Source organism: Hypanus sabinus, chromosome 29 (assembly GCF_030144855.1).
Source record: "Hypanus sabinus isolate sHypSab1 chromosome 29, sHypSab1.hap1, whole genome shotgun sequence".
NCBI lineage: Eukaryota > Metazoa > Chordata > Chondrichthyes > Myliobatiformes > Dasyatidae > Hypanus > Hypanus sabinus.
In genome coordinates this window covers 30,505,373-30,533,312 of record NC_082734.1, presented here as the reverse complement: position 1 = coordinate 30,533,312, position 27,940 = coordinate 30,505,373, and the positions used below count along the sequence as shown (strand labels likewise).

General features: G+C 44.9%; 4 protein-coding genes across 4 annotated transcripts; 1 reads left to right on the top strand and 3 right to left on the bottom strand.

Moving 5' to 3' along the window:
• Window positions 1–8,561: 8,561 nt before the first annotated feature.
• On the bottom strand, window positions 8,562–11,084 carry LOC132383195 (histone H3). The gene has a single exon (XM_059954084.1). It carries the CDS (start codon window positions 11,082–11,084, stop codon window positions 10,674–10,676), a length of 411 nt encoding a protein of 136 aa, XP_059810067.1. The 3' UTR covers window positions 8,562–10,673.
• A 469-nt stretch (window positions 11,085–11,553) lies between these two features.
• Window positions 11,554–12,385, bottom strand: LOC132383190 (histone H1-like). The gene has a single exon (XM_059954078.1). It carries the CDS (start codon window positions 12,327–12,329, stop codon window positions 11,703–11,705), a length of 627 nt encoding a protein of 208 aa, XP_059810061.1. The 5' UTR covers window positions 12,330–12,385; the 3' UTR covers window positions 11,554–11,702.
• Window positions 12,386–17,608: 5,223 nt separating this feature from the next.
• On the top strand, window positions 17,609–22,032 carry LOC132383198 (late histone H2A.2.2-like). Its single transcript, XM_059954086.1, has one exon. It carries the CDS (start codon window positions 20,786–20,788, stop codon window positions 21,176–21,178), a length of 393 nt encoding a protein of 130 aa, XP_059810069.1. The 5' UTR covers window positions 17,609–20,785; the 3' UTR covers window positions 21,179–22,032.
• Window positions 21,628–22,565, bottom strand: LOC132383202 (histone H2B 5-like). Its single transcript, XM_059954091.1, has one exon. The coding sequence runs from the start codon at window positions 22,526–22,528 to the stop codon at window positions 22,166–22,168; it is 363 nt and encodes a 120-aa protein (XP_059810074.1). The 5' UTR covers window positions 22,529–22,565; the 3' UTR covers window positions 21,628–22,165.
• Window positions 22,566–27,940: the final 5,375 nt, after the last annotated feature.

The following is a 27,940-nucleotide window of genomic DNA, read 5'->3' as shown; positions in this document are numbered from 1 at the left end:
TTTAATAAGCATCAAAGAAACTATTCGACAATAGAGAAGGAATTGTTATCTCTTGTTTTAGCTTTAGAATATTTTGAGGTATATGTTGGTACAGCTCAAAAACCACTTATTGTTTACACTGATCATAATCCGTTAGTTTTTCTGAGTAAGATGAAAAAGTTCACCTGGAAGGATTGTTTAGGGTCCTGAATAGAGGTAAGTGGGCAGGTGTAGCATTTCTGTCACTTGCAGGAATATGTGCTAGGAGTGAGATAGTGGAGAGGGACAAATGGACAAGGGAATCATGGAGGAAGCGATTCCTGCAGGAGGTGGAGAGTTGGGGGAAGGTAAAGATGTGTTTGATGTTAGGATCCCATTGAAGGTGGTGGAAGTTCCAGAGAATCTTGTTGGAAATGTAGGCTCATGGGATGGTAGGTGAGGGCAAGAAGAACTCTATCCCAGTTAAAGTGCCAGGAAGATGGGGTGAGTGAGATGCCCAGGAAATGGAAGAGATGTTGCTGAGGGCAGACTCAATGGTAGAGGCCGAGCAACCTCATTCTTTGAAAAAAAAAGACCATATCTGTGATGTTCTGGATAGGAAAGACACATTCTATGAACAAATCTAGAGGAGATGAAGGAACTGAGGAAAGGGAATTGCATTTTCTGCAGGAGATCTGATTGGAAGGGATAAGGTCAAGATAGCTGTAGGAATTGATAGGTTTATAAAAAGATGTCGGTAGAGAGTTTGTCTCCAGAGACAGAGATGGAGAGATCAAGAAAGGGCATAGGGGTATCAGAAATGGACCAAGGGCGGGAAGTCAAAGTTGATGAAATTGACGAGTTTAGCATGGATATATGAAGCCGCATCAAAGTAGCCCTTAATATAGCAGAGGAAGAGTTGGAGTCTATTATCAGGGAAGTCTTGGGACTTGGACTGGTCTATGTAAGCAATGAGAAAGGCAGGTATAGCTCGAGTTTGGAGGAAGTGCAAGGAGCTGAAGGAGAAATCCTTGAGGATGAAGACCAGTTCTGCAAGACAGAGGAGGGTGGTGCTGGAGGGAAACTGATTGGTTCTTTTTTTGAGAAAGAAGTGGTGGGGGAAGAGACCTCCTCGATGGACATCCATGGTAAAAATGAAGTGGTTAGGGCCAGGGAGTTGAAAGTTGTTGAGGAGATTGAGGGCATGTGAAGCATCACGGCTGTGGGTGGAAAGGGACTGAGGCGAGTGGGGTACAATGGACGACACATGTTCAATTGGGCAGTTAGAGTCAGTGGTCCTACCCAGACCATCAAATTTGTGGATCTTGTGTAGGAGGTAGAAACAAGTAGTACAGAGAAAGGGATCTAGGAGTTTGACTGCTGTAGATGGGAGTTCTCAATGTGTGAGACCATAATGGTGTCTATTTGGGACTCCACACCTAACACAACCAATCCTATTCTGCGACCCCATCAGGCTGACCAATCAGGTGACCAATCAGGCTGTAGTACCTCATAAGCTAATGTTCTCAGCCATGTGTCTCCCACTGGGAGAGTCAGATCCAGGGGCGGGGGGGGGGGGAGTGAGAGGTAGGGGCTGAGACAGGTGGAGGAGGGAAGAGGGTGAGGGAAGGGAAGGGATGTGGGGAAGAAGGTGGCGGGTGTAGAGGATGGATAGACTGAAGTTATGGGTAGAAGTTTACCATCAAGGTGGCCATGCAAATGTGTGCTGCTATGGGTCAGTTTCTGCCTTCAGTCTTTCCCTCCCAACCCACCCACCGTAAAAATGGTTCTGTTTTGGGAGGGGGGATGGGGGGAATGTTATAGGGATACAGATTACAGGACAGTGGAAGGAAGAGATGTAGGGACCTGAGCACGGAGCCTCACGGACTCTGGCCTGTCCAACATTGTCACTGGACCTCACTCGACACCATAGTCAATTTCCACCCACAACCTGTATCCCTGGGCCAGACTGTCCCTCCCTCTTAAGCCCCCTCATCCAACATTTCCTCCCTGCCTCTACCATAAACTCCCTTCCTACCTTATCACCCTCACCCAAACAATTCCTCCCACTCCTCATCCAGACCCTACCCTTTGCCACTGCTCAACCACCAGCTCTTTTTCCCCCTCCCCTAATCCCAACACTCTCAACTACTAACCCCTCTTCCCCACAACTTCAGCCATCCAGCTTACACCTTCCCCCTCCCCTACTTTCCCCCACTCACTCATCCTGTTCCTTGCCTCCAGCCTCTCACTCCCCACACTCCATCCCTCCCCACTTTCCTATAGCCCACCCTCCCTCATACCCTTCCCACTCTCATATCACTTTCTGCCTCCCCTCCCCTACCTTTTACTCTCCGCCTTCCTTCCCCCTTCTCTTCCCCCCCCCCACTGCAGCCCTCCCTCCCATCCTCCCCGTTCCCCCACCCTCTCCCCAGATTGGACCTGTCGTCAGACACAGAGGAAGATCAAACCAAGCTGCCCAGACACAGTGTAATTTGGGGTAGAGATCCAATGATCAGTGTCCCCCGGACTGATGTGTCCCTGGAGGATTGGGGTACAGAGGGTCATTAACATTAAATTCCTGGGTGTCACTATCTTGAAGGACTTGTGCTGGACCAATCATGTAAAATTATTGCAAATAAAGTATGACAGCGCCTCTACTTGCTCAAGAGCCTGCAGAGTTTCAGCATGTCATTGAAAACATTGGCAGACTTCTATAGATGTGTGGTGGAAAGTGTGCAGACTGGCTGCATTACAACCTGGTACGGGAACACCAATTGCCTTTGAGCAGAAAATCCTCCAGAAGGTAGTGGATTCAGCCCAGTACATCACGGGCAAAACTATCCCAACCATTGTGCATATCTACATAAAACGTTGCCATAGGAAAGCAGCATAGATCATCAAAGATCCTCACCACCCAGGCCAAGCTCTTTTCTCACTGCTGCCATCTGGTGGAAGGTACAGGAGCCCCAGGACTTGCACCACAAGGTTCAAGAACAGTTACTTCCCCTCAGCCATCAATCATGCTCCTGAACAAAAGGAGATAGCTACACTCGTTAAAGGACTCTTTTATATTGTCATTTCATGCTTCTTGTTTTTTTGCTATTTATTTATATCTGCATTTGCAGTTTGTTTACAGTTTATAGTCCCTGATGTTTACAGTTACTGTTCTATAGATTTGCTAAGTATGCCTGCTGAAAAAGGACCTCAGGGTTGTATATGGTGACATGTATGTACTCTGCTCATTACTTTGACTTTTGACTTTGAACTCAATGCAATAACCTTAATGCACTCAGAGTTGATTCTGGTTCTGAATACTCACAAAAGCTGAAAGCTTGCAACTTACTTGAAGCTCCTTGAACTCTGTTCCAGATTAAAACCAAGCCACATCTCGCAAGTCACTGCTTGACTAAAATATCTAAAGCGTTCTCAGATATGTTGCCTATGAAAACTGTTGTAGTCAGACCACTGTTTTCCAACCATAGCCACAGAGGTTGGCACCAACACCTGTTAGCCCTTTGTTGGGCAATGGTTCATGGTGCTTGGCATGGAGTCAGTTGTGGCATCATCCAGTATCTTCCTTAATTTGGTTTCATTGCAGTAGATGTGGCAGGCAATTGGTGGATGGATCTCCAATCAAGTTGTAGTTGTCTCAGCCAATCATGTCCCCACAATGTTGGCCTTCCTGTTTTTACCACATGCAAAATCAAGTGGCTTGTTGGTTGTTGTCTTTCACTGTCACAAATGTCATTCCCATGGGAGTTATCTTTTCTCAAATTAAGTTCTTAGTTGGATATCTGCAGGCTTCAGTTCAGTACCTTTGAAATGCCATCCAAACTCATTTTGTGGAATGACTGAAACAGCTGAACCAGTGTCCAATTCCATTTTAATTTGCCGTTCTCTTCTGGCATAAACCATATTGCTTGTCCTTTGTTTGTTCAGACTGAAAGTCACAAGGCTACACAGTTTCATGTGACTCTCATCATTATCAGATTTATGAACAGCATGGAGATTAGTGTTCTCTTTGAAACTGCAACTTTACTTTTCATCTTTTTCTCTTCCCTATGCTAATCTTTGTCTGCCCGACGTGCTCTTTCTGCATCTTTGTCACCTTGTCTGGGTCACCGAATTGAACGAGCTTGACCCACTCAGTTGAAAGGAAGAAAGGCATGAGGCTGGAGGGGGGAGGGGCGTGGAGGAAACAGAAAAATGGGGGTTATAGCCCTGGACCAGAGCCAGTAAGCAGGTGACCTCGAGGCAATGGGATGGAGATCCATCAGGGAGTCGGGAGCCCCAAATATGTAACAGCGCTTAGAGAACAACCATCACACAGACACATGGAAACTGGGAGCACAAGGAACAGCACAAGGCCAGCATAGACTCCTTTCCTGGGTAATACCTTTCCTCTTCATTGACGGTGCATAGAGCGTCAGGAAATTCTATTGGGTGGGTACATGGGTAGTTTTGTGAACCCACTTACCTTTTAGTAGAGACAATGAAAGTTACTTGTTATTTACAGAGTCTCTCTGTCTCTCTCAGATCATTATTAATAAGGGGTTGATGCTTATAACACCATGTACAGGCAGATGGAATTGGCTTCGATTGTCAATATGCTCAGCACAAGCGTGGTGGACCTAAGGGCCTGTTCCCGCTGCTGTATTGTTTGTCCTTTCAGAGAGTTGGAATCAATTTATTTGATCTGTTTATCCCGTCAATCCTTCCACTGACAACTCCAGTAACTCTGATGTGGGCACAGGAAGATGCAAACGACGAGGAGGATTGCAGTCACAGTCCTGCTCCTTCTCTACTAATGGAGAGAGGCAAACTGAGCCATCACAGATTGATGAAGAGCAGAAATGATCCATTCTGATACAGAGAATTTGATGTTGTGTCCTGATGCCTGAATTGTGCCAGTTAGAAGACGAAGTGTTGTTCCTCCAAATTTATGTTGAACCTGGCTGTAACAGTGAGATATCAGAGGTCACGATAAAAACTAAAATTATCTTGGGGAAATGTAGTCTTTGGTGCATCAACATCCATTGCACACTTCCTACAGGGTAGAAAAAGGAAAGGATTTTGTGTATGGGTATCTCAAACACAACTGCTTGTTACTTCTGTCTGTCAGTTCACCTCAGACTGGCGTCCTGTTGCAGTCACCTCAGTAATAAACAAATGCTTTGAGAGACTGGTTAAGGATTACATCTGCAGTTTGCTACCACCCAAACTAGATCCCCTGCAGTTTTGCCTACTGACACAACTGATCGACAGATGACACAATAGCCGCTGCTCTACATACCAACCTTACGCATCTGGAGAAGAAGGATGTTTATGTAAGAATACTGTTCTTGGACTGCAGTTCAGCATTCAACACCATAATTCCATCCAGGCTCGACAAGAAGCACAGAGCCCTCAGCCTTGACCCTGCCTTGTGTAGCTGTATCCTGGACTTCCTGTCAGATCACCAGCAGGTGATAAGAGTGGGCTCCATCACCTCCAACCCTCTGACTCTCAATACAGGAGCCCCTCAGGGCTGCGTACTCAGTCCTTTACTCCCTGTATACCCATAACTGTATCACCACCCACAGCTTCAATCTGCTAATTAAATTTGCCAATGACACTACATTGATTGGCCTTATCTCAAACAATAATGAGGTGGCCTACAGGGAAGAGGTCAACTCTCTGACACAGTGGTGTCAAGAAAACAACCTCTCCCTCAATGTCACAAAAACAAAGGAGCTGGTTGTGGATTACAGGAGGAATGGAGACGGGCTAACCCCTATTGACATCAATGGATCTGGGGTTGAGAGGGTAAACAGCTTCAAGTTCCTCAGCATCCACATCACCGAGGACCTCACGTAGTCTGTACACACTAGCTGTGTGGTGAAAAAGGCACAACAGCTCCTCTTTCACCTCAGATGGTGGAAGAAGTCTGATATCGGCCTCCAAATCCTAAGAACTTTCTATAGGGGCACAATTGAGAGCATCCTGACTGGTTGCATCACTGCCTGGTATTGGGACTGTACCTCCCTTAATCACAGCACTCTGCAGAGTGTGGTGCTGACAGTCCAGCACATGTGTCGTTATGAACTTCTGTTGAGTCAGGACATTTACAAGGACAGGTGTGTAAAAAGGGCCGTAGGGTCACTGGGGACCCAAGCCATCCCAAGCACAATCTATTCCAGCTGCTGCCATCTGGGAAGCGGTGTTGCAGCATAAAAACCAGGACCAACAGGCTCCAGGACAGCTTTTCCCACCAGGCCATCAGACTGATGAACTCACGCTGATTTGAGTGTACTCTGTATTACATTGACTGTTCTATTTATTATACATTACTATGATTATACATTGCATATTTAGATGGAGACATAATGTAAAAATTTTTACTCCTGTATGTGAAGCATGTGAGAAATAATGTCAATTCGCCAGCACTGGAATGCCACTGATCCATGAATGTGGAGGAGGAGATCCTTGAGAAGACATCACACCAGTCATAGCAAAAAGAACCTGAATACATGATCTGACTGGATAAATCACTGTAGAGTTGGTAACAGTGAGAGGTCATTCACTGGCTCTCATTTTGTAAGGAATTCACTCGGCTGCTGCACCTGTAGAAACACCAGAGAGTTCACATTGAGGAGAGGCCATTCATCTTTTCCAAGTGTGGGAAGGGATTCATTCAGTTCTTTGAGTGAATGAAACACCAGCCAGGTCATGCAGGGGAGTAGCTGTACACCTGTTCCGAATATGGGAAGGGATTCATTCTGTCAGGGGAAAGCCTAGTTTGAAACGGGGTCCACAATTAACCCTATGAACTGTGCTGCTATTAAGAGAGTGAGAGGGAGGCGTCCGCTGCAGTGAGAGAGAGAGAGAGAGAGACAGACAGACAGACAAACTGCTCGATGTTATGGTTTCTCTGCCAGCTTGTTTATCTTTTCCCTGAAATCACTTGCCTACTTGTTGAAGTTCCTGCAGAGAGAGCAGGGCGGAACAGGTTGATGGACAGCTGGTGTCCAACATGGAGAGATAAAAACCAGGTCCGCTGTTACACAGACAGACACACCACATGACACACGGTGCAGACACTGAACGAGCTTTGTTGCACCCACACGAAGGTGGAGGTTTTGGAGGATCGATTCGGGGAAATCGATCAGTGGCTCACAATGTGAAAAGGTGTGACCGGTGGGGAACTACCCTCGCCTGGGTGATAATTCCACCACTTTTCGCATTTCCCCTTCTCCCCCCTCCCCCCACTACTTTTAAATCTCATACTATTTTTCCTTTCAGTTAGTCCTGATGAAGGGTCTCGGACTGAAACGTCAACAGTGCTTCACCTTATAGATGCTGCCTGGCCTGCTGTGTTCCACCAGCATTTTGTGTGTGTTGTTGTTTGAATTTCCAGCATCTGCAGATTTCCTCATGTTTGCACCAAAAGTTGTTTTTCTTTTCAGAAATATAAAGAATAAGAGAGCTGATAGTGTATATTGGACCACTGGAAAATGTCACAGGAGAGGATAAAGAAATGGTGGATGAACTGAATTTTGTGTCAGTCTTCACTGTGGAAGACACTATGTTGGAAATTCAAGTGTCAGGGAAAGAAGTGAAGGTCATTGATATCACAAGAAGATGATTGGGAAATTGAAACATCTGAAGGTAGATAAGTCACCTGGACCTGGTCTACACCCCAGGTTTGTGAAAGAGGGAACTGAATAGATTATGGAGATATTAGTAATTATCTTTCAAGAATTACTAGATTCTGGAGGACTAGAAAATTAAAAAAATATGTTACTCTAATTTTACTCCAAGAATGGAGGGAGGCAAAAGAAAGGGAATTATGTGCAGTTTGCCTGATGAAGATGTTAGATTCCATTATTAAGGAAGAAGTTTCAGGGTACTTGGAAGGGGAGGGTGGGGAAATGGAGGCATACTAGACACGATGGTGACAGTAATGGATTATTCCAGAATTGCAGTGGTGGTGGATGGGTTAAGGGTCCACTGGAAGTTCACAAGAAGGATTCCAGGGCCAAAAGGGTTAATCTACAAGGAGTGTTTGATGGTGGTGGTCCTGTAGCTGGTGGAATTTAGAAGAATGAGGATTGAGAATATTGAAAGGCCATGATAGAGTGGATGTGGAGAAGATGTTTCCTATCGAGGGAGGTGGGAGGTCTAGGACCAGATGGCACAGCCTCAGGATAGAGGGAAATCTATTTAGAACAGAGACAAGGAGGAACTTCTTCAGCCACTGTATTGTGCATCCCTGAAATTCTCTACCACAGTCATCTGTGGAGGCCAAGTCTACGTTTATATTTAAAGCAGAGTTTGATGGGTTCCTGATTCATTGTGGGTGTCAAAAGTTATGGGCGGTAGGCAGGGAATAAATCAGCCATGATGCAAAGGTGGGTATATTTGAGGTATCTATCTACACCTCAAGTATACCCAGTAAGGGGCAGAGAATTCCAAAGACTGTACACTTAGACATGGAATTCCAGAAAATTCCATACATTTCCATTTGAAATGAGAAGGCCCGTATTTAGCAGCTCAGACTGTGGGGGAAAGGATACTGATCCCACTTACCGACACATCAGTGAACTCACACTGAGGAGAGATTCAGATTCAGATTCAGTTTATTGTCATTTAAGAACCACAAATGCAATGCAGTTAAAAAATGAGACAATGTTCCTCCAGAATGGTATCAACAAAACACGTGACAAAATAGACTACACCAGAAAATCTACATAACGTTTGGCAATCCCCAATCCAGAGTCCGGAGAGGCTGCTGCGTATTAGTATTGCACGCGCGTTCCCCGGAAAGGAGCTCCAAACCCATCAGACAAAGCAAGACCAAAAACTAAAGCTACAAGACCTGCACAAAACCACGTAGTTACAACAGTACAAACAATACCATAATTTTGTAAAAAAAAAGACCATGGGCACGGTAAAAATATTTCAAAGATGTTAAAAGACTATAACTTCGAAAGAAACCACCACACAGTTTCCACAAGTCCTCAGGGTCCCGATAGACTCGTCATCCCATGCCGGCAGCCGAAGGGAATACCCCCGCTATGGACTTACACAGCGCTGCCCGAATCACATACTCAGATTGTGGGAAGGTGCTCATTCTGTTCCGCACCCTACGTGTACACCAGTCAGGTCACACCGAGGAGAGGCCATTCACCTGCACAGACTGTGAGAATGGATTCAGTCATCCAACTCCAGGGCACACTACTGAATTCACACTGAGGAAAAGGTTTTAAAAGGCTGCATGCTGTATACCTAACCATCACAGTTTTGGAAACGAGGTAGATTCAAAAGTGACTGCAGGTGAACTTACAGCACACTTTGTGTTCAGTCAGGAGATAACTCAGTCCAGTTGGTCCTTGCCACAGTTTCTGCTCCACGACAGTGCATTTAAATCCATCCCTGCTGTTCACCTCTGATTCTCCCAGTGGTGATGAGATCCAAATAGTGACCACAAAGTGGGTGAAGTAAGTGGTGTCCCTTTAATGTGGAAGACTCTAGCACTGCGCATAAGTTTGAAATTGCCAGGGTCTAGAAGTTTCCATAACTAGGGAAAAGATACCTGGGAAGCTGAAGGTGAGTTGGCACCTGGGCTATACCTCAGGGTGCTGAAAGAGGTGATTGAAGAGCTTGTGGACGTATCAGGAATGATCTTTCACGAATCAATTTATTCTGACATGGTGTCAGAGGACTGGAAAATCACAAATATCACTCCACTCTTCAAGAAATTGTAGGCCGGTTACTTTTACCTCAGTGTTATTGGGAGGATGTTGGAGTTGACTGTTAAGGATGCGGTTTCGGGTTAGTTGGAGGCATATGGTGGAACAGGCCAGAATGGATGGTATCGGGTCACGTTGTTACATGAAGCGCCTGGAGATAAAATTCCCTTTCATTCCCGATGAGCGCAGTAAGCCAATCAGAGAGCTGCCTTATTCACCAATGAACAGAGAGCAGAAAGAAAAGCGCCGAAAGTTACTGCCAGCTAGTTCCCCGGATGATCGAAAAGTTGAAAATCCCGCCAAGTTGCTTATTGATCGTTAGTCTACAAAAGTATGCGTTGACTCATTAATTCAGTGAAGATCTACATTACAGTAACAGCCTGAGTATTGCAACTCACCGGTTTGAATGTTTCTGATTATTTAGCTTCCAAAAGTCGATGCACAGTATATATTCGCGGTTGAGATTGGTCTGTGTATAAATGCTATCAGTTTATGCACTGGACTATCTTCTGAATCTGCAGCCTAAGGTGAATAGGTAACGTGAAAAAAGGTTTTGTTGTGTAAGAACCTGAATCCTAGCATCTGAAAACTCTTGTGACCCCGTGAACTTATACGCGGAATCGACTAGAAATAGGGTAATAAAAGGTAAACTGTATTTCTTAAAACCCTATCTCTAAAACAGTAACAATCGGAAACTGGACACCATGCCGACAATAACCACCTGTACACAGCAGGGGTGTGGGACAGGGACACTTTGGGTATGGGGTAAGAGGTTGTATCTGGCGTTCGCGCTGACTTCTCAGTGTTAGGAGTTAATGAGACCAAAAGGGACAACTTATTGAACAAAACACCGACAAGGAAAGGACGGAAGGGAATAGCATGATTAACGAAAGGTTAGTGAACAGGAATTGACAGCCCTTTTCCTGCCGGATTGGTGGCTCTGAAAAGAGCCTTTTGTTGTGCTTGGTGCCGAGGTCGGGTTTAGGCGCGCTCCCCGCGGATACGCCGGGCCAGCTGGATGTCTTTGGGCATGATGGTGACTCGCTTGGCGTGGATGGCGCACAGGTTGGTGTCCTCAAAGAGCCCCACCAGGTAAGCTTCGCTGGCCTCCTGCAGGGCCATGACGGCCGAGCTCTGGAAGCGCAGATCGGTTTTGAAGTCCTGAGCGATCTCCCGGACCAGGCGCTGGAAGGGCAGTTTGCGGATGAGCAGCTCGGTGGATTTCTGGTAGCGCCGGATCTCCCTCAGAGCCACGGTGCCGGGCCGGTAGCGATGGGGCTTCTTCACTCCGCCCGTGGCTGGGGCGCTCTTGCGCGCCGCTTTGGTCGCCAGTTGTTTGCGGGGAGCTTTCCCACCGGTCGATTTTCGCGCTGTTTGCTTGGTGCGGGCCATTCTCCTTCAGCAGTCCGATTGCAGCCTGAAATATCAGGATTGCAGTGTCGGAGCAGACGCTGGGTCTGGCTTTTAAAGCGTTGATGAAGGGCCGCCCTGCTCCCTCTGGTTGGTTGGAATGGAAATGTCCTTCATAAGAGTCTCAGCGGTTTGATTGGCTGCCTTTCCTTCATCGGTTTGAAGCCGGCCGGCGGTGGCCAAATACGGAAACGGGTGACATAGGGGTCATAATTCAACCAATCTAACTGCAGATTTCATGCCGGTTCAATCTCAAATCGCCCGCCAATTTCTTGAGCAACCGGGGCTAGTTTTACAATTAATAGAATCGCGAATCATCCAATTTCAATTCAATTCAAACACCCGTTTTGTTTCCGTCAATTATCTGAATCTGAATGTTTGCACATTTATTGGATCGCTTCTCGAGGCGGGTGAATTCAGTCCTGACGGAAACAGGAGCTCAGGCAGAAAACAGAAATAGATTTTAATTAACTGCATGTAAGTTTTGGGGAAAAACATAATCACCAAAGTACCACACAAATCTGCACAGCTCTTTCCTGTAATATGTGGGTGGCTCTTAGAAGAGCCGTTGGTTTCAGGTATATATGAGCGATTTCTTATTTACTTTTTTTTGGCCGCTGTCTTCTTGGATTTCACAGATTTTGCCTTCGGCTTGGGTTTTGCCGGTTTCTTGGCCACCTTGGGGGCTGCGGCCTTCTTCGGGCTCTTGGACTTCTGCGTAGTCTTCTTGGTCGCTGTTTTCTTAGCTGCCGCTTTTTTAACCGCAGTTTTCTTAACCACTTTGCGTTTGGCGGGAGATTTCTTGGCACCTGTTTTCTTGGCCGCAGGTTTCTTGGTCACCGCCTTCCTGGTCTTAGATGCCTTGGTCGCTGGTTTCTTCACCTTTTTCACGACTTTCCCGGCGCCTTCTTTTTTAGGGACCTTCAAGGAGCCGGAGGCACCTTTGCCCTTAGTGTGAATCAGGGAGCCGCGATCCACTTTCCTTTTAATGGTCAACCTGATCTGACTTCTCAGCTTATCAACATTGACGCCGCTGGCCGCCAAACTCTTCTTTATCGCGGCTACGGACATCCCTCGCTGGCTGTGGCAATCGGCCACAATCTTGTCGATCTGGTCGCCCAGTTTGGGACCGGTTGACTTTTTCCGGACGGCCGTCTTCTTCTTCTTGGCAGCCTTGGGTGTGGCGGCGGGTGCCGCCGGTGGAGCCACTTCTGCGGTCTCGGTCATGGTCGGACACTCTGCACTAACTCTCTCGAAGTGAGTGAGAAATGAAGCGAGAGGCGGCGGTACAGAGCAATTTAAAGGCAGCGAGCGGACGGGGCGGAGACATCCTGCAGTCCTCTCCTGGCTGTTCCGTCTCCCTGTGTTTCTCTCTGCTCAAAAACTCTCCGATTCCAATCAAACTGGGACATCTCCAAGACCCAGACCGCTCTCTGTCTGTGCCCAAGGCCGTATTCTCTACTGCAAAGGAAGTTTGGTCCAAATTAAAGGCAGCGTTTCCCATATTTACCGGTTTCCCTGCTGCACTGCCCTGGATTTCTCCCGCTATCTTCGACATGTTCGCTGTTTTCCGACTGAAATGTTGAAATCAGCTAAAAACTCGCGGTTAATTCCCACTTTGGGACTCAGCTGGGAAGCTGTGCCATCCCGTAGCAGGCAAATTGTTTTATTTTCTCTAGGTGGGGATGAAAAATCCAGCGATGTGACCGGACTCACAAACACAGTGATACCAGTCTAAGCCGTCAGGCCTCTTAGCACACTCTCCCTGACTCGCCGTTCAGATCTGTACATCCACAGCACCAACTGTTGGTCCGGAGCACAGTTCCCAGCACAGGTTTTCCTCTCCGCTCGACCTGCTCTCCGGATTATCGCGTGTTATTCGTAGATTCCCAGCTGAGTAACACCCCGAGGCCGGCGCTGTTCACAGCCCTGATCCCCTGGTTAGGGTTGGGTTAATCTCCGCTTTACGTGGGCTACATTTTCGGCTCAAACAGGAGACCAAGACCGTTGCGGTCTCCAGCTGTTTGATCAACAATCTGGGATATAATCGACCTCCCTACTTACTTGTTCAATTCCTCAGTTAATCTCCCAAATCTGTTCTAGTCTTTAAAGAGGTAACCCAGAGAATTGATGAGGGTATCACCGACACATCGTGTTAGAGACGCTTCATTCAGAAGAAAAGCATCAATGGAGTATAAATTAGATATAGTCCGCATGGAACTGCATGGAAGGTTAGATGACATGGGGTCCAGGGAGAGGTAGAAGTGGATAGATACTCGGCTCCACGTTACGAGACAGAGGGTGATGGTCGAAGTTTGTTTACGGGACTGGATCAGTGAGCAGTGACGTGTAACAGGGATCGGTGCCGGGCCCATTGCTTTTCATCATTCATATAAAGAGTGTAGAAGACATGGATAGTCAGTTTGAAGATGACACTAAGCTAGGTGGTAGAGTCACAGAGCAACACAGCGCAGATACCATGTAGACATAACCTCGCAAATCCCAGATTAAATGCCCTGACTGACACGTCTTTCACTGCCCGGTCTGCCAGTGATGCCACTTTTCTCAAGTCTGAACAGAGAAATGCCATTTTTATGCAGAGATTGTCTCTTTGGATACATATATTGATCAAATATGTATACTTCTGAATTCCATCATTTAAGTATCAATCATAATACGTAGTTCAAGAGTTAATAAGCAATTAACTCTGCATGTTATTTGCCAGTAATACTAGAGAATCAATAAAATAACTTTCCACAAACTGCTGTTTGTGCAACAATCCTACGTTTGCATCTTTATTTTGATATTCTTGGTCACCTTGGTTCTGAAGCTTGAACAGAAACGTTTTACAAAGTGACGCCCAGCTCTCAAAGATTTGGTTCAGCCTCTGACAGTACCGTGTCTGACAGTACACCAACTCCAGTGAAATGGAGGTGTGCTCGGACACAGTGTCTTCTACAGCCTCAACCAAAGATGTAATAATATATTCAGTATTCTGTCTTTTAAAATATATTAAGAACTTAAAGTACCATAGGGCTACCCCCATCCGTGAGTTGCTTGTCGGCAGAGAAAGTGGAGGAGCTGGACTTGATGTGAGTTGTGCTGCTGACTGAATCAGAGAGGTGTTGGAGAGATTTGGTGCACCAAGGTGCGGTGCTGTTTTGTAGTGAGTAAATCTCTTAGTCTCTTTTCTTGCCATCACATTTACACATTGTTAATGTGGAATGTTGCAAGACAAATTTATTCTTTGGTTTATTGGTAAGTATTGGGGGAACTGTGTGGGCTCGATCAGGCCTCAAGCTGCAGTGTTGCCTGTTTATCGTCACTCTGGGGAGGTGTCAGAGTTGAACACTCCACTGGAAAGCCAGAGGCAATGTAGCAAGGTGTCCATGCTGGAGTCATTGTTCGCTCAGCAGAAGACAAGTGTGAGGTGACTCATTTTGGTAGGTCAAGTATGATGGCAGAATATAGCATTAATGGTAAGACTCTTGGCAATGCGGAGGGTTAGAGGAATCTTGGGGTCCGAGTCCAGGTTGCACAGGTTTACTATGTGGTTAAGAAGGCATACAGTGCATTGGGCTTCATCAATTGTGGGATTGAATTTAGGAGTGGAGAGGTAATGTTGCAGCTATATAGGACCCTGGTCAGACCCCACTTGGAGTACTGTGCTCAGTTCTCGTCACCTCACTACAAGAAGGATGAGGAAACTATAGAAAGGGTGCAGAGGAGATTTACAAGGATGTTGCCTGGATTGGGGAGCTTGCCTTATTAGAATAGGTTGAGTGAACTCAGCCTTTTCTCCTTTGAGAGGCAGAGGATGAGAGGTGACCTGATAGTGTACAAGATGATGAGAAGCATTGATCATGTGGATAGTCAGAGGCTTTTTCCCCTGGGCTGAAAAGGCTAACATGAGAGGGAACAGTATTAAGGTGCTTCAAACTAGGCACAGAGAAGATGTCAGGGGTAAAATTTTTATGCAGAGAGTGGTGAGAGTGAGGAATGGGCTGTTGGCATCAATGGTGGAAATGGATACAATAGGGTCTTTTAAGAGACTCCTGGATAGGTACATGGAGCTTAGAAAAATAGAGGGCTATGGGTAACCCCAGGTAATTTCTAAGTAAGTACATGTTCAGGACAGCATTGTTGGCCAAAGGGCCTGTATTGTGCTGTAGGTTTTCTATGTTCTATGTTCTAAAATTCATGAATAATATTTTACTGAAATACTATATATGCTATATGTGGCATGTGCTGTGTGTGATTGTTGATACTGTGGTTTGCACCTTGGCCCCCAAAGTAACACTGTTTTGTTTGTAATTCAACGATACACATGAATAAAGCCAATTAAACTTGAATCTTAACCTTACCCTACAGAAACTTCCACAAAAGTGACATTACAGATGGGCAGGATGGTGAAGAAAGTATTTGGTACACTGGCCTTCAAGCAGTGAAGACAAGTAGTATAGGAACTGGAATGTGATATTCTTTTTATACAAGACGTTGGTGAGTCCAACCTCGAATATTGTGTGCTGCTTTGGACACCTCATTCTAGGAAAGAAGTAATTAAATTGTGTGTTCAGGTGCCTTGCCACTCAGCGTGGGCAATCATGTCTCTCTATCCATCACAGTCCCGGACCCTCTGAATTGTAGTTGTTGCCTCCCCTGTTTCTAACCATGATGTTAATCCATCATTCTCACTCTCTGTCTGTCTCTGCTTCTATTTCCTTCCAGCTTTCCAGTTGTAACTAAATATTCTAATGTCTCTCTTTGCATGATGTGTCCAAAGAATTTCGATTGCTGTTTTCTGATTTTTTTTAAAGTAATGCATGTTTTGTTTTTGTTCTCTGTAGAACTTCTCCATCAGTTATCCTATGCATAGCATTCTTCTGAGGAACCACATCTCTGCTGCATTGATTCTTTTTTCCATTGCATTTGTGATGGTCCATGACTCGCAGCCACACATCAATATAGGAAGACTGGCCTAACCTTAAACAAAAAGAAAACTGAAGTAATGGTAACATCAAAGAAACCTGATATCCTATATTGTAGGATTGTATTGGGAAAAGAAAAGAAATCCTGAAACAAGTTCACAACTTCAAGTACCTTGGATCATGGGTAATTAAATTACAGAGAGTGTAAAGAAGATGTAAAACAATAATGGTGGCAATCAAGGACTACGTTACAGAGAGAGGTTGGGCAGGCTAGATCTTCTATCCTTGGTGAGTAGTAAACTGGGAATTGGCATTACAAAGACATATATATAATCATGAAGAGATGAGTGCATGCAGTCTTCAACCTAGCAATAGAGAATCAAAAAGCCAGAGGGTATAGATTTCACTCACAACAGGCCTTCAGTCATAGAGGAAACCATCTACTACCACTATCTAGCTTCTCCCACAAAGTGGTGTCTATTCCAATTTACTACCTCTTTGAATGCCGATTGACTAAACCTTCCCGACCAACCTTCCATGCAGGACCTTGTCAAATGCTTACTAAAATCCATGTAGACAACATCCAATGTCTTCTCTTCATCAACTTTCCTGATAACTTCCTCAAAAAACCCTCTAAGATTGGTTTGACATGACCTACCGCGCACAAAGCCATGCTGACTACATTATGACATGCACCTGACCTCAGGGGTTTACATGCTCTAACTCTCTGGAACATCGATAGCTGGTATGGGCTCTTTAAATATTCAGGGCCTGCCCTGCTTTGGTGCCAAGATTTTAATATTTAAAGAGCACACGAATTGCGTTTCAGTGCTCAGTCATCAGCGCAACTTTGGATTCTCATCTAACATCTAGTTTAGAACCCTGTCTTTGCTTCAGTCTCGTATCATATTTCAATTCTAGTATCGTATGCTACTGTACAGCCTGGCCTCACTACATTTCAGTTCAACTTCCTGACCACATAAACTGACCAGCCTGTCTCCTGCTCAGAGTCCCATCGAGTCCATGCAGATTGGTTGTACAAGACTCCGTCGATGAGAGGTCCCATCATTGGAGCTGAGGTTGCTTCTCTTACTGCGGGGAAGCAGGTCACCTGCAGGTCGAATGTTCGGAGCTGCAGACCATTCAGTGTTGCGAAGACTCTAACAGAAGTAGCCACTACTCCCAACCCTACTGATTCTGGTTTCATGCTGAAGGCGGAGATTTCCTTTGGGTAAGAACCGACGAGAGGTGAATGCCTTTGTGCACTCTGGGGCAGCCGGTAATTTCCTGGACTTGGGGACCATCCATCAGCTCAATGTACCTCTGCAGGAGTTGAGCCAGCCCATGGCCATGTCCGCAACAGCTCTGGACAGTTTTCCTCTTGATTCCGGGCAGTTGCTGCATCGACATCAGCATTGCGGATGAGGATAGAGGAACGTGCAGTCAGGGCCGGATTAAGCTAGTCTGGGGCCTGTAGCATATGTTATAAAGGGGCCCCAAATTTTAAAAATGCACATAAGTATTAAAACATAAATTATTTACTTGCATAGTAAACTAGTTCAATTTTTTCATTTGCTATACAGCCAGATAATACGACAAATGTCTGACACTTCAGTAATAGTATTACTTACATGTATCAATTTCAAATGTCAACAGTAACAAAACTACAATTTAAAAGTTACATTTTCTAGATTTAGCATGAGCAAATTTGTTGATGATACTGTAAATGTCTATCTCACGCAGAAGTTCATGTTCAATGCTCATCAGAGTGAGATTGTTCAATCTGTGACTCATGGTGCTCGTTAGTGCATTTTTAATCCTTTTCAGTTTTGAGAATGAGCGTTCTCCACTGCAGTTGGTAACCATGAGTGACAAATAGATGCTCAAGGCATTTTCTACATTTGGAAAACATGACTCCAAAGAATTGTCAGTTATCAAACAGTACAACTGTACGAGGTCTTGTTTGGCAGCAAAATGCAAAGCAAGATCAGCTTTCAACAGTTCAGTAAACTGCACAAATTCTTCATCAAGACTTTCTTCCAGATCTTCTGGATCTGATTTAATAAGATTTGATGACCTCTTTATGACCTGTTCAGGTGTAAATGACTGAAGGAATCCAAAAACACCTTTAGATAAGCTTTCTGTCTTTTTGATAGGGCAGAAAGCAAACTGTCAATAATGGCAAGAAATGTTTGACTTTTAAACTTCCGAGAAGGCGTTTGAGATTCAACAAGCGGATCAAAAGTGCTGGAACCACGGAAATCACCATATGCGCTATTTTGCTTGTGCTGTCTTCGATTTTGCTGTTGATAATCTTCACACTTAGTCAGGTCCTTGGCTTTTTGCTCGATGTCTGAAAAAGTAGACCGCATAGCTTGAATATATCCACACAAGGATTCATGACGTGCACAAGCTGTGTTCAAGTCTTGGCCAGAAGATTGCAAAGAAGCACTGGTCATTTGAAAACACTGTAATACTTGATCCCACAATATGACCATTATTTCTGTTTCCAATTTCATGGTTGAAAGTAGTCCATGAGCCTGTTGTCGACACTCTGCCTTCTGATCATTGTTATTTGAAATAAGACTTGTTTTATTGCAGTAAAGCTGTGTAAAAGTGCTTTTGCTGCATCTGCACGAGCTGACCACCTGGTATCTGACATTCTTTTCACAATGGGCAAATGAGCTCCACCATCAGATAATGCAGCAGAAAGGAAATCCCATCGATAAGTAGAAGCAGAAAAAAATGTGTACAGGCTTTCTACAAATTGAAAGAAAATTAAGGCTTCTTGACAACATTCAGCAGCACATTTTCCAACCAAATTTAGTGAATGTGCAAAACATGGAATCTAATCCACACACTCATTCAGCTCTTTAATTTGTGCTCATAAGCCACTATACTTGCCACTCATGTTGCTGGCATTGTCATAACTTTGACCACGGCAGTCTTTTATATCGATTTTATTTCCCTTTAAAAAGTCAAGGAAACTTTGAGCGAGCCAAAAACTTCACAAATCTTTCAAGTGGTCCAGACAGCAAAACATAGCGCGCAGTCAAAGTCAGCTGGTCCACATCAGATATATCTGGAGCAGAATCACACCGATAATATGATCCAGTATGTTGGATCCAATCGGATTGATGAGTTCCTCACATGTTGTTTTCAATACATGTTGTTTTACATACCCTTCCTTGGTTTGCATGAGCAATTATATGCTCTGCCAGAAAAGGGTCAAACATGGCCAGTAATTCTAACAACCCTAAGTAATTTTCATTATAAGGACAGCCAACAGTTTCATCACTACCACAAAATGAAAGGCCTCGTTCTGCTAAAAACTTTACAACTTCAATTATTCGCTCTGGAAGTTTGTGCCAATATTTTTGTTCAGTCTCCTTTTTTCCCCCATAAGGTGGGAATCAACACATTTAGCTTTTCTTTTGTGCATCAACAGTGAAATTAAAGTTTGTCTACGAGACTGATTTCAATTGGGAAATACAGGTTGAAATCAGTCTAATATGATCTTGTATGTTCCTGAGCTGGTTCGGACTACCTAAAATCAGGAAAAAAAAGAGGAATCATGAACTGGTTTAGGAGTTTGGGAGCAAGCTAAGGAGGTGCCCAAGCAGTCTGGAGCTCTAGCAGCCAGACCTAATGGATCCAGTTACCAGGTACTGTGTGAGGAAAAGGCTCCTAAATGTAGACACTTGGAGCTGAGTCCCAGGAGCAGAAAGACCATTTGGAGCACCTCGGTGCCATTGTCTGAGGATACAGATGTGGAACTGGACTCTGATGTGCTCTCTGTTTCAACTAAGACTCCAGTGAACATATGGAGGGAACTCTGAGGTCTGCCTAATCTTCCCTGCTACCTAAAGAGATGTCTTTGGAAGGAGGTTCTTGGGGGAGTTGCAACATCCAAACTGGTTGTAAACCATTCCATCTGCAAGGAGTCTTCTATAAAGGAAAACCTTGGACTCTTCCTCTGACTGTGCTATAGATCCACTGCCTGGTATGCCCTCCACGGGGTTGATTATACATGCTCTCAGACCTGGAGAGAAACGATATGGAGGAGTACATAAAGGAGGCTCTTGCCATGAGAATCATTTGGCACTGCGCCTCACCAGGGGGTGCAGACTTCTTTGTACAGAGCAAAGACAGGAGCCTGTAGCCACGCATTGATTATAGAGGGCTGAATCCCTCTGTGACTCCCTGGTCCACTCATCCTCCACAACCACCTCTCCCCACACTCACTCACAGAGCTACACTTCGTCCCTCTCCACTTGTCAGGGGCTGAATGAGCACATCCAAGTGAGGCTGAGATCCGTGCTTGCCACTGTTTGAGAAATAGTGACACGTCTATATTCGAATGCATTTTCACACAAAAGAAACAAATTCCCAGAGACAGTCCTGGCACATTCTGTATGGACAAAACCGCAATGAGATGAAAAAGCTGGTAGTGCAGGGAATCAGCATTCAGACAGAAATTTGTTATTGATTTATGTTAAGGCCTATTGATTAATTTTATTTTCGCTTGGCGGGCTTTTCAAATTTCAGGGAAGTGACCGTTATTTTTGGCGCTTCTCTTGCTGCCGTCTGATGATTGGAGAATTGGACAGGTCGCTGATTGGGCTATTCCACATCACCCGCCGGAGAAAGTGCTGCTTCACCAATCGTAAGTGTCATTAGGCAATCCCCCCCAGAAGCTACAATAAGAGTGAATGCGGAAGAATTGGTTTATTCTTTGTATAGAAGTTTGTCGAGATGACAGGACGAGGGAAAACCGGTGGTAAGGCTAAGAGCAAGCCCAAGTCTCGCTCGTCTCGGGCCGGACTGCAGTTCCCGGTGGGCCGTGTTCACAGGCACCTGAGAAAGGGTAATTATGCTGAGCGGGTGGGTGCCGGAGCCCCAGTCTACCTGGCTGCTGTACTCGAGTACCTGACGGCTGAAATCCTCGAGTTGGCCGGCAACGCGGCCCGAGACAACAAGAAGACCCGCATCATCCCCAGACACCTGCAGCTGGCCGTCCGCAACGACGAGGAGCTCAACAAGCTGCTGGGAGGGGTGACCATCGCTCAGGGCGGGGTACTGCCCAATATCCAGGCCGTGCTTTTGCCCAAGAAATCCGGCGGACCCGCCAACCCCAAGGGAAAATAGATCTGCGAAACATCTATCTGGCAACACAAAGGCTCTTTTCAGAGCCACTCACAGTGTCTATGTAAGGGCTGAGCTCGGGGGAGTACGTTCAGTGCAGCTGGAGCAGACAAGTCTCTCCAGCCACATCTTGACCCTTACCTGAAACCAACTTCCTTCTGTGCACTATGCACTCCCTCCCAGTCCCGAGTTCCTTTATCCTCATGTGTTTTACCAGAACTGAGGATATTCTCTGGCGTTCGCCCCTGTGCTTCCCAGAGCGGTGAAACCAGCAAGCGGACCGACTCTCCAATGAACAGGTGACATTCCCGACTAACCCGAGTCCCCAGAACGTGAAAAGCCCACCAAGATTATAATTTTATCCATTAGTTCAAACACAACTGCAGACGTCTAAACAGGATTTCAGTCAAAAGATCCCCCCCATTCATAATAAATGGATTCCTCACACAAGCGATCATTTGATTTTAATTTTTATTTCCGATGGGAATAAACGCCGATTCACAGAACGCGGTAGGGTTATGTACAACGCAACCGGTTATAGACGAGTCACAACTGCAGTCGAAGCAGAGACTAGCGTTAGTTGTTCTGTGAAAGGACCGTGAGTGAAACTTGTAATATCGAGTTGAAATCGGATTCAGGTCTTTTACAAACAGGGGTACTGCAGTTAATATATAACATTCAAAACAATTTAGTATCAACGACAGCAAAAATCTTTCATCGGCTCTAAAGCTTTGTGTGAGACACAAAATGGCGATAAAAATACGGAAGTGAGAGGGCAAAATGGCCGTGAGCTGGGAATTACGAGTGATTTTCCCGAACAGTAGAAAAATTATTTTTTTTTACAAACAGGAATAGAATTACCTGCGACGGTAAAAAACCCCGAAGACAAGTTCGTTGCAATCAAATGAAGCATTAATATAACTCTTCCATGGAAAGTGTGAGTGGCTCTTAAAAGAGCCGTTGTTTTCGGTTTGTTTAGTTGATAGAGTTTCACTTGGAGCTGGTGTACTTGGTGACCGCCTTTGTCCCTTCCGACACGGCGTGCTTGGCCAGCTCCCCGGGCAGCAGCAGGCGCACGGCGGTCTGGATCTCCCGAGAGGTGATGGTCGACCGCTTGTTGTAATGGGCCAGGCGGGAAGCCTCGCGCGCGATGCGCTCGAAAATATCGTTCACGAACGAGTTCATGACGCCCATGGCCTTGGAGGAGATGCCGGTGTCGGGGTGAACCTGCTTCATCACCTTGTAGACGTAGATGGAGTAACTCTCCTTCCTCGACCTCCTGCGCCTCTTGGTGCCCTTGGCCTTGGACACGGCTTTCTTGGCGCCTTTCTTCGGAGCTTTGGTTTCAGGCATTTCTTCAGTCAATTCGAGACTCACAAATAAACAAAACCGGTTGGAGTTACAATTAAATATGCCCTTGCCCCGCCCTATGCAAAGGAGGAATCGGGAGTATTAGGTTTTCATTGGTCGGTACGGACGAATGAAAATTCAGATTCCCAACTAACGCTTTGATTGGACAATGTAAAGGACCTAACACAGCCGAGGCTGTGTGAAAACTTACAAGGCAAGATACAGTTTCTAGGACTCAGCAATGGTTTATTAGGTTAACGTGAGATGACAAATAGTTGGTTATCGAATATTGGCGACATTAGTAGACTGTTAGGAGCACTTCATTGATAAGGTCTTCAATTTTGGGTGGATGGGAAATGAATGGGCACAAAATCTTGGGTTGTTTAATGTGGAATATGGTCCAAGTGAATCCCCTTTTGTCATACCTGCACGTTTTTTTCCCTTTGCCTGTGGTTGATTTCACCCGTCAAGAAAAGATCAAGATGAAGAATGATAGTATAACAGCGGCACAGGAAGTTCCATGAAGAGATTCGTGTCTGAGATGTTTGCTATGTTACAAACTGTAACGTTTTAGAAACGAACTAGCAGCAATAGACTACACATGCAGTCTGGTTTTGATGTTAAAACCATTATCTTTATTAGTAAGTACTGATATAGTAACTTAAACCAAGATAAACAAAAGTTAACAATGTTATGTGTATAAATTTAACTCCCAAACTATATTGAGCTTGGAGGGGGAACAAGGCTTAGAATCTTGAGATAGTAAAGTCGGGAAAGTTCAGTTCACCCACGGAATAATTGATAGGAGATTTTTGTAATCCGGAGTAAATGTAGAGAGAAGGCAATTACATCGAATTCCACAGGTTGCACGATGAAAAGAGATAATAGTCGCCGTAGATTTTATCCGTCGTATCATTCCAAATCCACACAGGAATTATCACCGAAGGTGACTTGTCACAGAGATATCGTCTTCAAGTTAATTACCACACCACATACTGAGGATATCCACAGGATATACCAAACAAAATCCGCTCCTACGGATGATACGAGGTGACAGCCACGCATTCGATGTGCACTGGTTCGAAGAACAACCCACTCTCGCGGGCATAGGAGAGTTCTAGATCCCAGCCAAGCTGAAGCTACTGGCTTTTCCAGGCGCTTTTTTTGTTTTTTTGTTTTTTTTTCTCTCTCTCTCCCTCTCTCCCTCTCTCCCTCTCCCTCTCCCTCCCTCTCTCTCTCTCTCTCTCTCTCTCTCTCTCTCTCCTCGTCAGCCGGTGGCGGACGTCATAGCCCCGCCTCGCTTAGGCACTCTCTTAAAGTGACAGTTCACTGCAAATGCAACCTACGGGTTCGTAACAGCTATCATTTTACCTTTGCAATGGGATCAAGTACGTCCGGATTTTGTGCCTTAATTCGTTCTCAGTTTTTCATGTTGGAGTTGAAGGAACCACTTACAATTAAGGATATAAATGTAATGATGCCTTTGCATAAAGGGGAGATGAAAGCCATATTTTAAAAGAGCCAATATGATCATTGTGGCAACACTGATGAAAAGAAAGGACAACTTTTATGTAAAACTCAGGGGATGGTAAGAACTCACTTGGGAGATGGATATAAGAGGAGGGAAGAATTTCTTACACATTTATCTATTGAATATAATCGTTTGAACAATTCTTTGTTCACAATTAATATGCACGATACGTGCATTTGTTGGGAGCACACTTGTCAAGAATCGATGTTTAAATGAAGTTCCTATGAGGTGCAAAGGAAACATCTAATTGCCAAATTGAGATCACAGAAAGTTTGTTAGGATATCACTGCCATCATAATGTATATCATGTATCAAAAAACATTTGAGTTTTTGATGTTAATTGTGGTTGGGGGGTGGAACTTAGTGGGTATACTCCCTGTCTCTTTGCGCCACAGTCCAACTCAGTAGGTGGCGCTAATGCACCTTATGTTGGTCTCAATAAAAGTTACAAGAGGAAGAAAAACGGTTGACAGGACCTTGTTCCTTAAAATCCCGTTACATTCATTTGATTGAAATAATTTTAAGAGGTAACAATATATACTGATGTGGATAGTTGAGAAGAGAATTTCATGTGAGATATATAGTGGAGTAAAGGGAACTACTGAGGCATGAGAGAGAGGAGCTGGCCAAAGTTGATTGAAAGGAGACACTAGCAGGGATAACAACAGTACAGCAATGGCAGGAATCTTCAGAAGGCACAGAAAAGATAGAGGTGTCCCATAGATAGAGGGATTCTATCAAAGACAACAGAAAAGCAAAAAAAGAGGGCATATAATCTCGCAAAAGGTTGTGGGAAGTTAGAAGATTGGAAGCTTTTAAACTAAGAGATGAAATATGCAGGTAATATCAAAGAGGAGATCAAAAGTTTTTTTCAGATACATAAAGGTTGAAAGAGAGGTGAGAGTGGATATCAAGCATCAAGAAAATTACATTGGAGAGGCAAGATGGGGAACAAAGAAACGGTAGACAAACTTAATGAGTATTTTGCATCACTGTCAAAGATACATGCAGAATAACAGAATTTTTAGTGTGTCGAGGGGAGAAGTGAGTGTAGTTGCGAGTAGTAAGGAGATGATTTTTGGGAAGCTGAATGGTCTGAAGGCAAGACACGTGGACCAGATGGACTACAGCAGAGAGTCTGAAAGAAGGAGCTGAAGAAATTGTGGAGGCATTAGTAGAGATCTTTCAAGCATCACTAGTATCACTGGAAGAATTCGTGAGAACTGCAAATGTTACTCCACACCTTAAGAAGCAAGAGAGGCAGAAGAATGGAAATCATAGGACAGTTAGTATGACTTCAAATCATTGGGCCTACTTAAAGCAGAGCTCGATAGGTTCTTGAAAAAGGTGTGAAAAGTTATGGGTTGAAGGTGTCAGATGGGAGTGGAATGGCAGAACAAATTTGCTGGGCCATTGTGCTCCTACGGCTTATGTTCTAATGGGTGAGACCCGACGCATACTGGGAGACCTTTTCGCTGAACCCCTATGCTCGGTCTGCCAGAGAAAGCAGGATCTCCCAGTGGCCACACATTTTAACTCCACATCCCGTTCCCATTCTGATATGTCTATCCATGGCCTCCTCTACTGTCAAGATGAAGCCACACTCAGGTTGGAGGAACAACACCTTATATTCTGTCTGGGTAGCCTCCAACTTGATGGCATGAACATTGATTTCTCTAACTAACATTAATGCCCCTCCTCCCCTTTTTTCCCCATCCCTGATTTATTTATCCCTTCCCTTTTTTCTCTCTCTGCCCATCACTCTTTGCCTATTCCCATCTCCCTCTGGTGCTCCCCTCCCCCTTTCTTTCTCCCTCAGCCTCCCATTCCATGATCCTTTCCCTTTTCCAGCTCTGTATCCCTTATGCCAATCACCTTTCCAGCTCTTAGCTTCACTCCACCCCCTCCGGTTTTCTCCTATCATTTTGGATTTCCCCCTCCTAGTTTCAAATCTCTTCCTATCTTTCCTTTCAGTTAGTCCTGACAAAGGGTCTCGGCCCGAAATTTCAACAGTCTTCCTATAGATGCTGCTTGGCCTGCTGCGTTCCACCAGCATTTTGTGTGTGTTACCAGTTTACTGAACCAGTTCTGCTTCAGTCATACCCAGCCCCACAACAAAATGTTCCCTCATTTCAGCAGTATCATATGCATTGCCAATTGAAGCTCAGCAGCCATGTCAAATAGCTGTACAGAATTGTTCATTTTTACCACAGTTGCACGGAGTTGTACAACAGTAACCAGTCCTAATACGTCTGTATCGTGGCCTGCCTCACCACAAACAAGAAAGCATTTCCACTATCAGCAGAGAGGGTGTGAGGTACTTTGCACCCACTGTTACAACTATGGTAGCAACGCGTGCTACTTAGCAGGATGTAAAATATGAGGAATAAGACAGCCATCCACCAGTGTTATAGTTGCGCAGTGCTAAGTCAATCAACACTCGTCTGTAACTTCACTGGTGAGCAAACATTGCTGTGTAGAATGCTACTTACAGGGGTGTCAGAGTAAAACGATATGGGACACAGGTTCACGGTGTATCATAGCTAAACGGTGGAAAAGTAGGCACTTACCTGGAGTTAAACTGAGGGACATTTTGGAGGCAGTAGAGACACCCAAGGCATTACAGCTGGTGGCAACCAATGGTGCATATGTACAACTGGGTGCCATCACTTTCAAATTAGCTTTGCCTGGTGCAAAAGAATTGATCAATCTGGTTCTGAAAGGCAGGCCTCTATCCCATTCTATCAACGTGATTAAACAGATTATAAAGGACAGTGACAAAAGACTTAAAGACAGTGAGGGAGAACCTTTGTATGAAACAGTAAGAGCTGCATTCCCTAGCCTTAAGAGAAGCAAAATCAAGGTATTCATCAATCTGATTAGCACTGAGAATCCCTTTGAGTATCAAGTAAAGACAACAAAGGAGAGAATTTACATACCAGCACATACAACAATGCAATTTCAATGCTATGTACCAGAAGTGAACCGACAGTGGCCTTGAAGCGTGTGAAACACTCGTAACACTCCAGAGTTGTGCATGTCTATACACTGTTATTGATGTGCACAACAGGACAGACCATGATGTTGTGCTGCTGAGAAGACAGAGCTTGGGATGTTGGGACGTTTCATGTCCCCTGTCACAAGAAGGTATCATATTCAACTCAGCTACACGACACCAAATACATAAGCGTGAACTCGACTCTGATTTATGGGATTCCCCCAGTCGATGTGAGTCACCTTAATATACAACTGCAGCAGATGCTACAAGAAGAATGTCTCTCCTTTTCAAAATTAATGAAATTGGATGTATCAAAGGTTTGCAGCTGAGCATCTTCTCAAAGATGATGAATTAGTTTGCCTTCTCTTATATTTCAGTTCCAACACCCCTCTGCAACGAAATGGAAGATTTCTTGAATGACCTAATTGTCCACAGGTAGATCGAGAAATCAAACTCACTTTACACCTCACAAATGGCATGTGTCAGAAAGAAAGATGGAAGCCTTCGTCTCTGTATTGACTATAGGGACCTGAATAGGTAAATTATTTGTGACCATCAGCCCTAGTCCATGAGTGCAAGACATAGTGGATAGTTTAGGAGGTACTGCTTGGCTCTCATTACTTGATCAGGGGAAAGTGTACCATTAGAGATTCATAATGAAGGAAAGCAGGTTACTAACAGCCTTCATAACCCCTTGGAGCATTTATGAGTAAGCTTGAATCCCCTTTGGACTAATGAATGCACCCACAGCCTACAAATGTTTCATGGAGGAGTGCCTTGAAGGGTTAAGAGACGAAGTCAGTGTACCACACCTGGATGACATGCTGGTGTTCACCAACACTTTCAATGAGCATGTTGGTGCAGTGAGAAGAGTGCTACGGCAAAT

Coding starts and splice junctions, on each gene's coding strand:
- LOC132383190 (XM_059954078.1), bottom strand. CDS start 12,329: ATGACCGAGACCGCAGAAGTGGCTCCACCGGCGGCACCCGCCGCCACA.
- LOC132383202 (XM_059954091.1), bottom strand. CDS start 22,528: ATGCCTGAAACCAAAGCTCCGAAGAAAGGCGCCAAGAAAGCCGTGTCC.
- LOC132383195 (XM_059954084.1), bottom strand. CDS start 11,084: ATGGCCCGCACCAAGCAAACAGCGCGAAAATCGACCGGTGGGAAAGCT.
- LOC132383198 (XM_059954086.1), top strand. CDS start 20,786: ATGACAGGACGAGGGAAAACCGGTGGTAAGGCTAAGAGCAAGCCCAAG.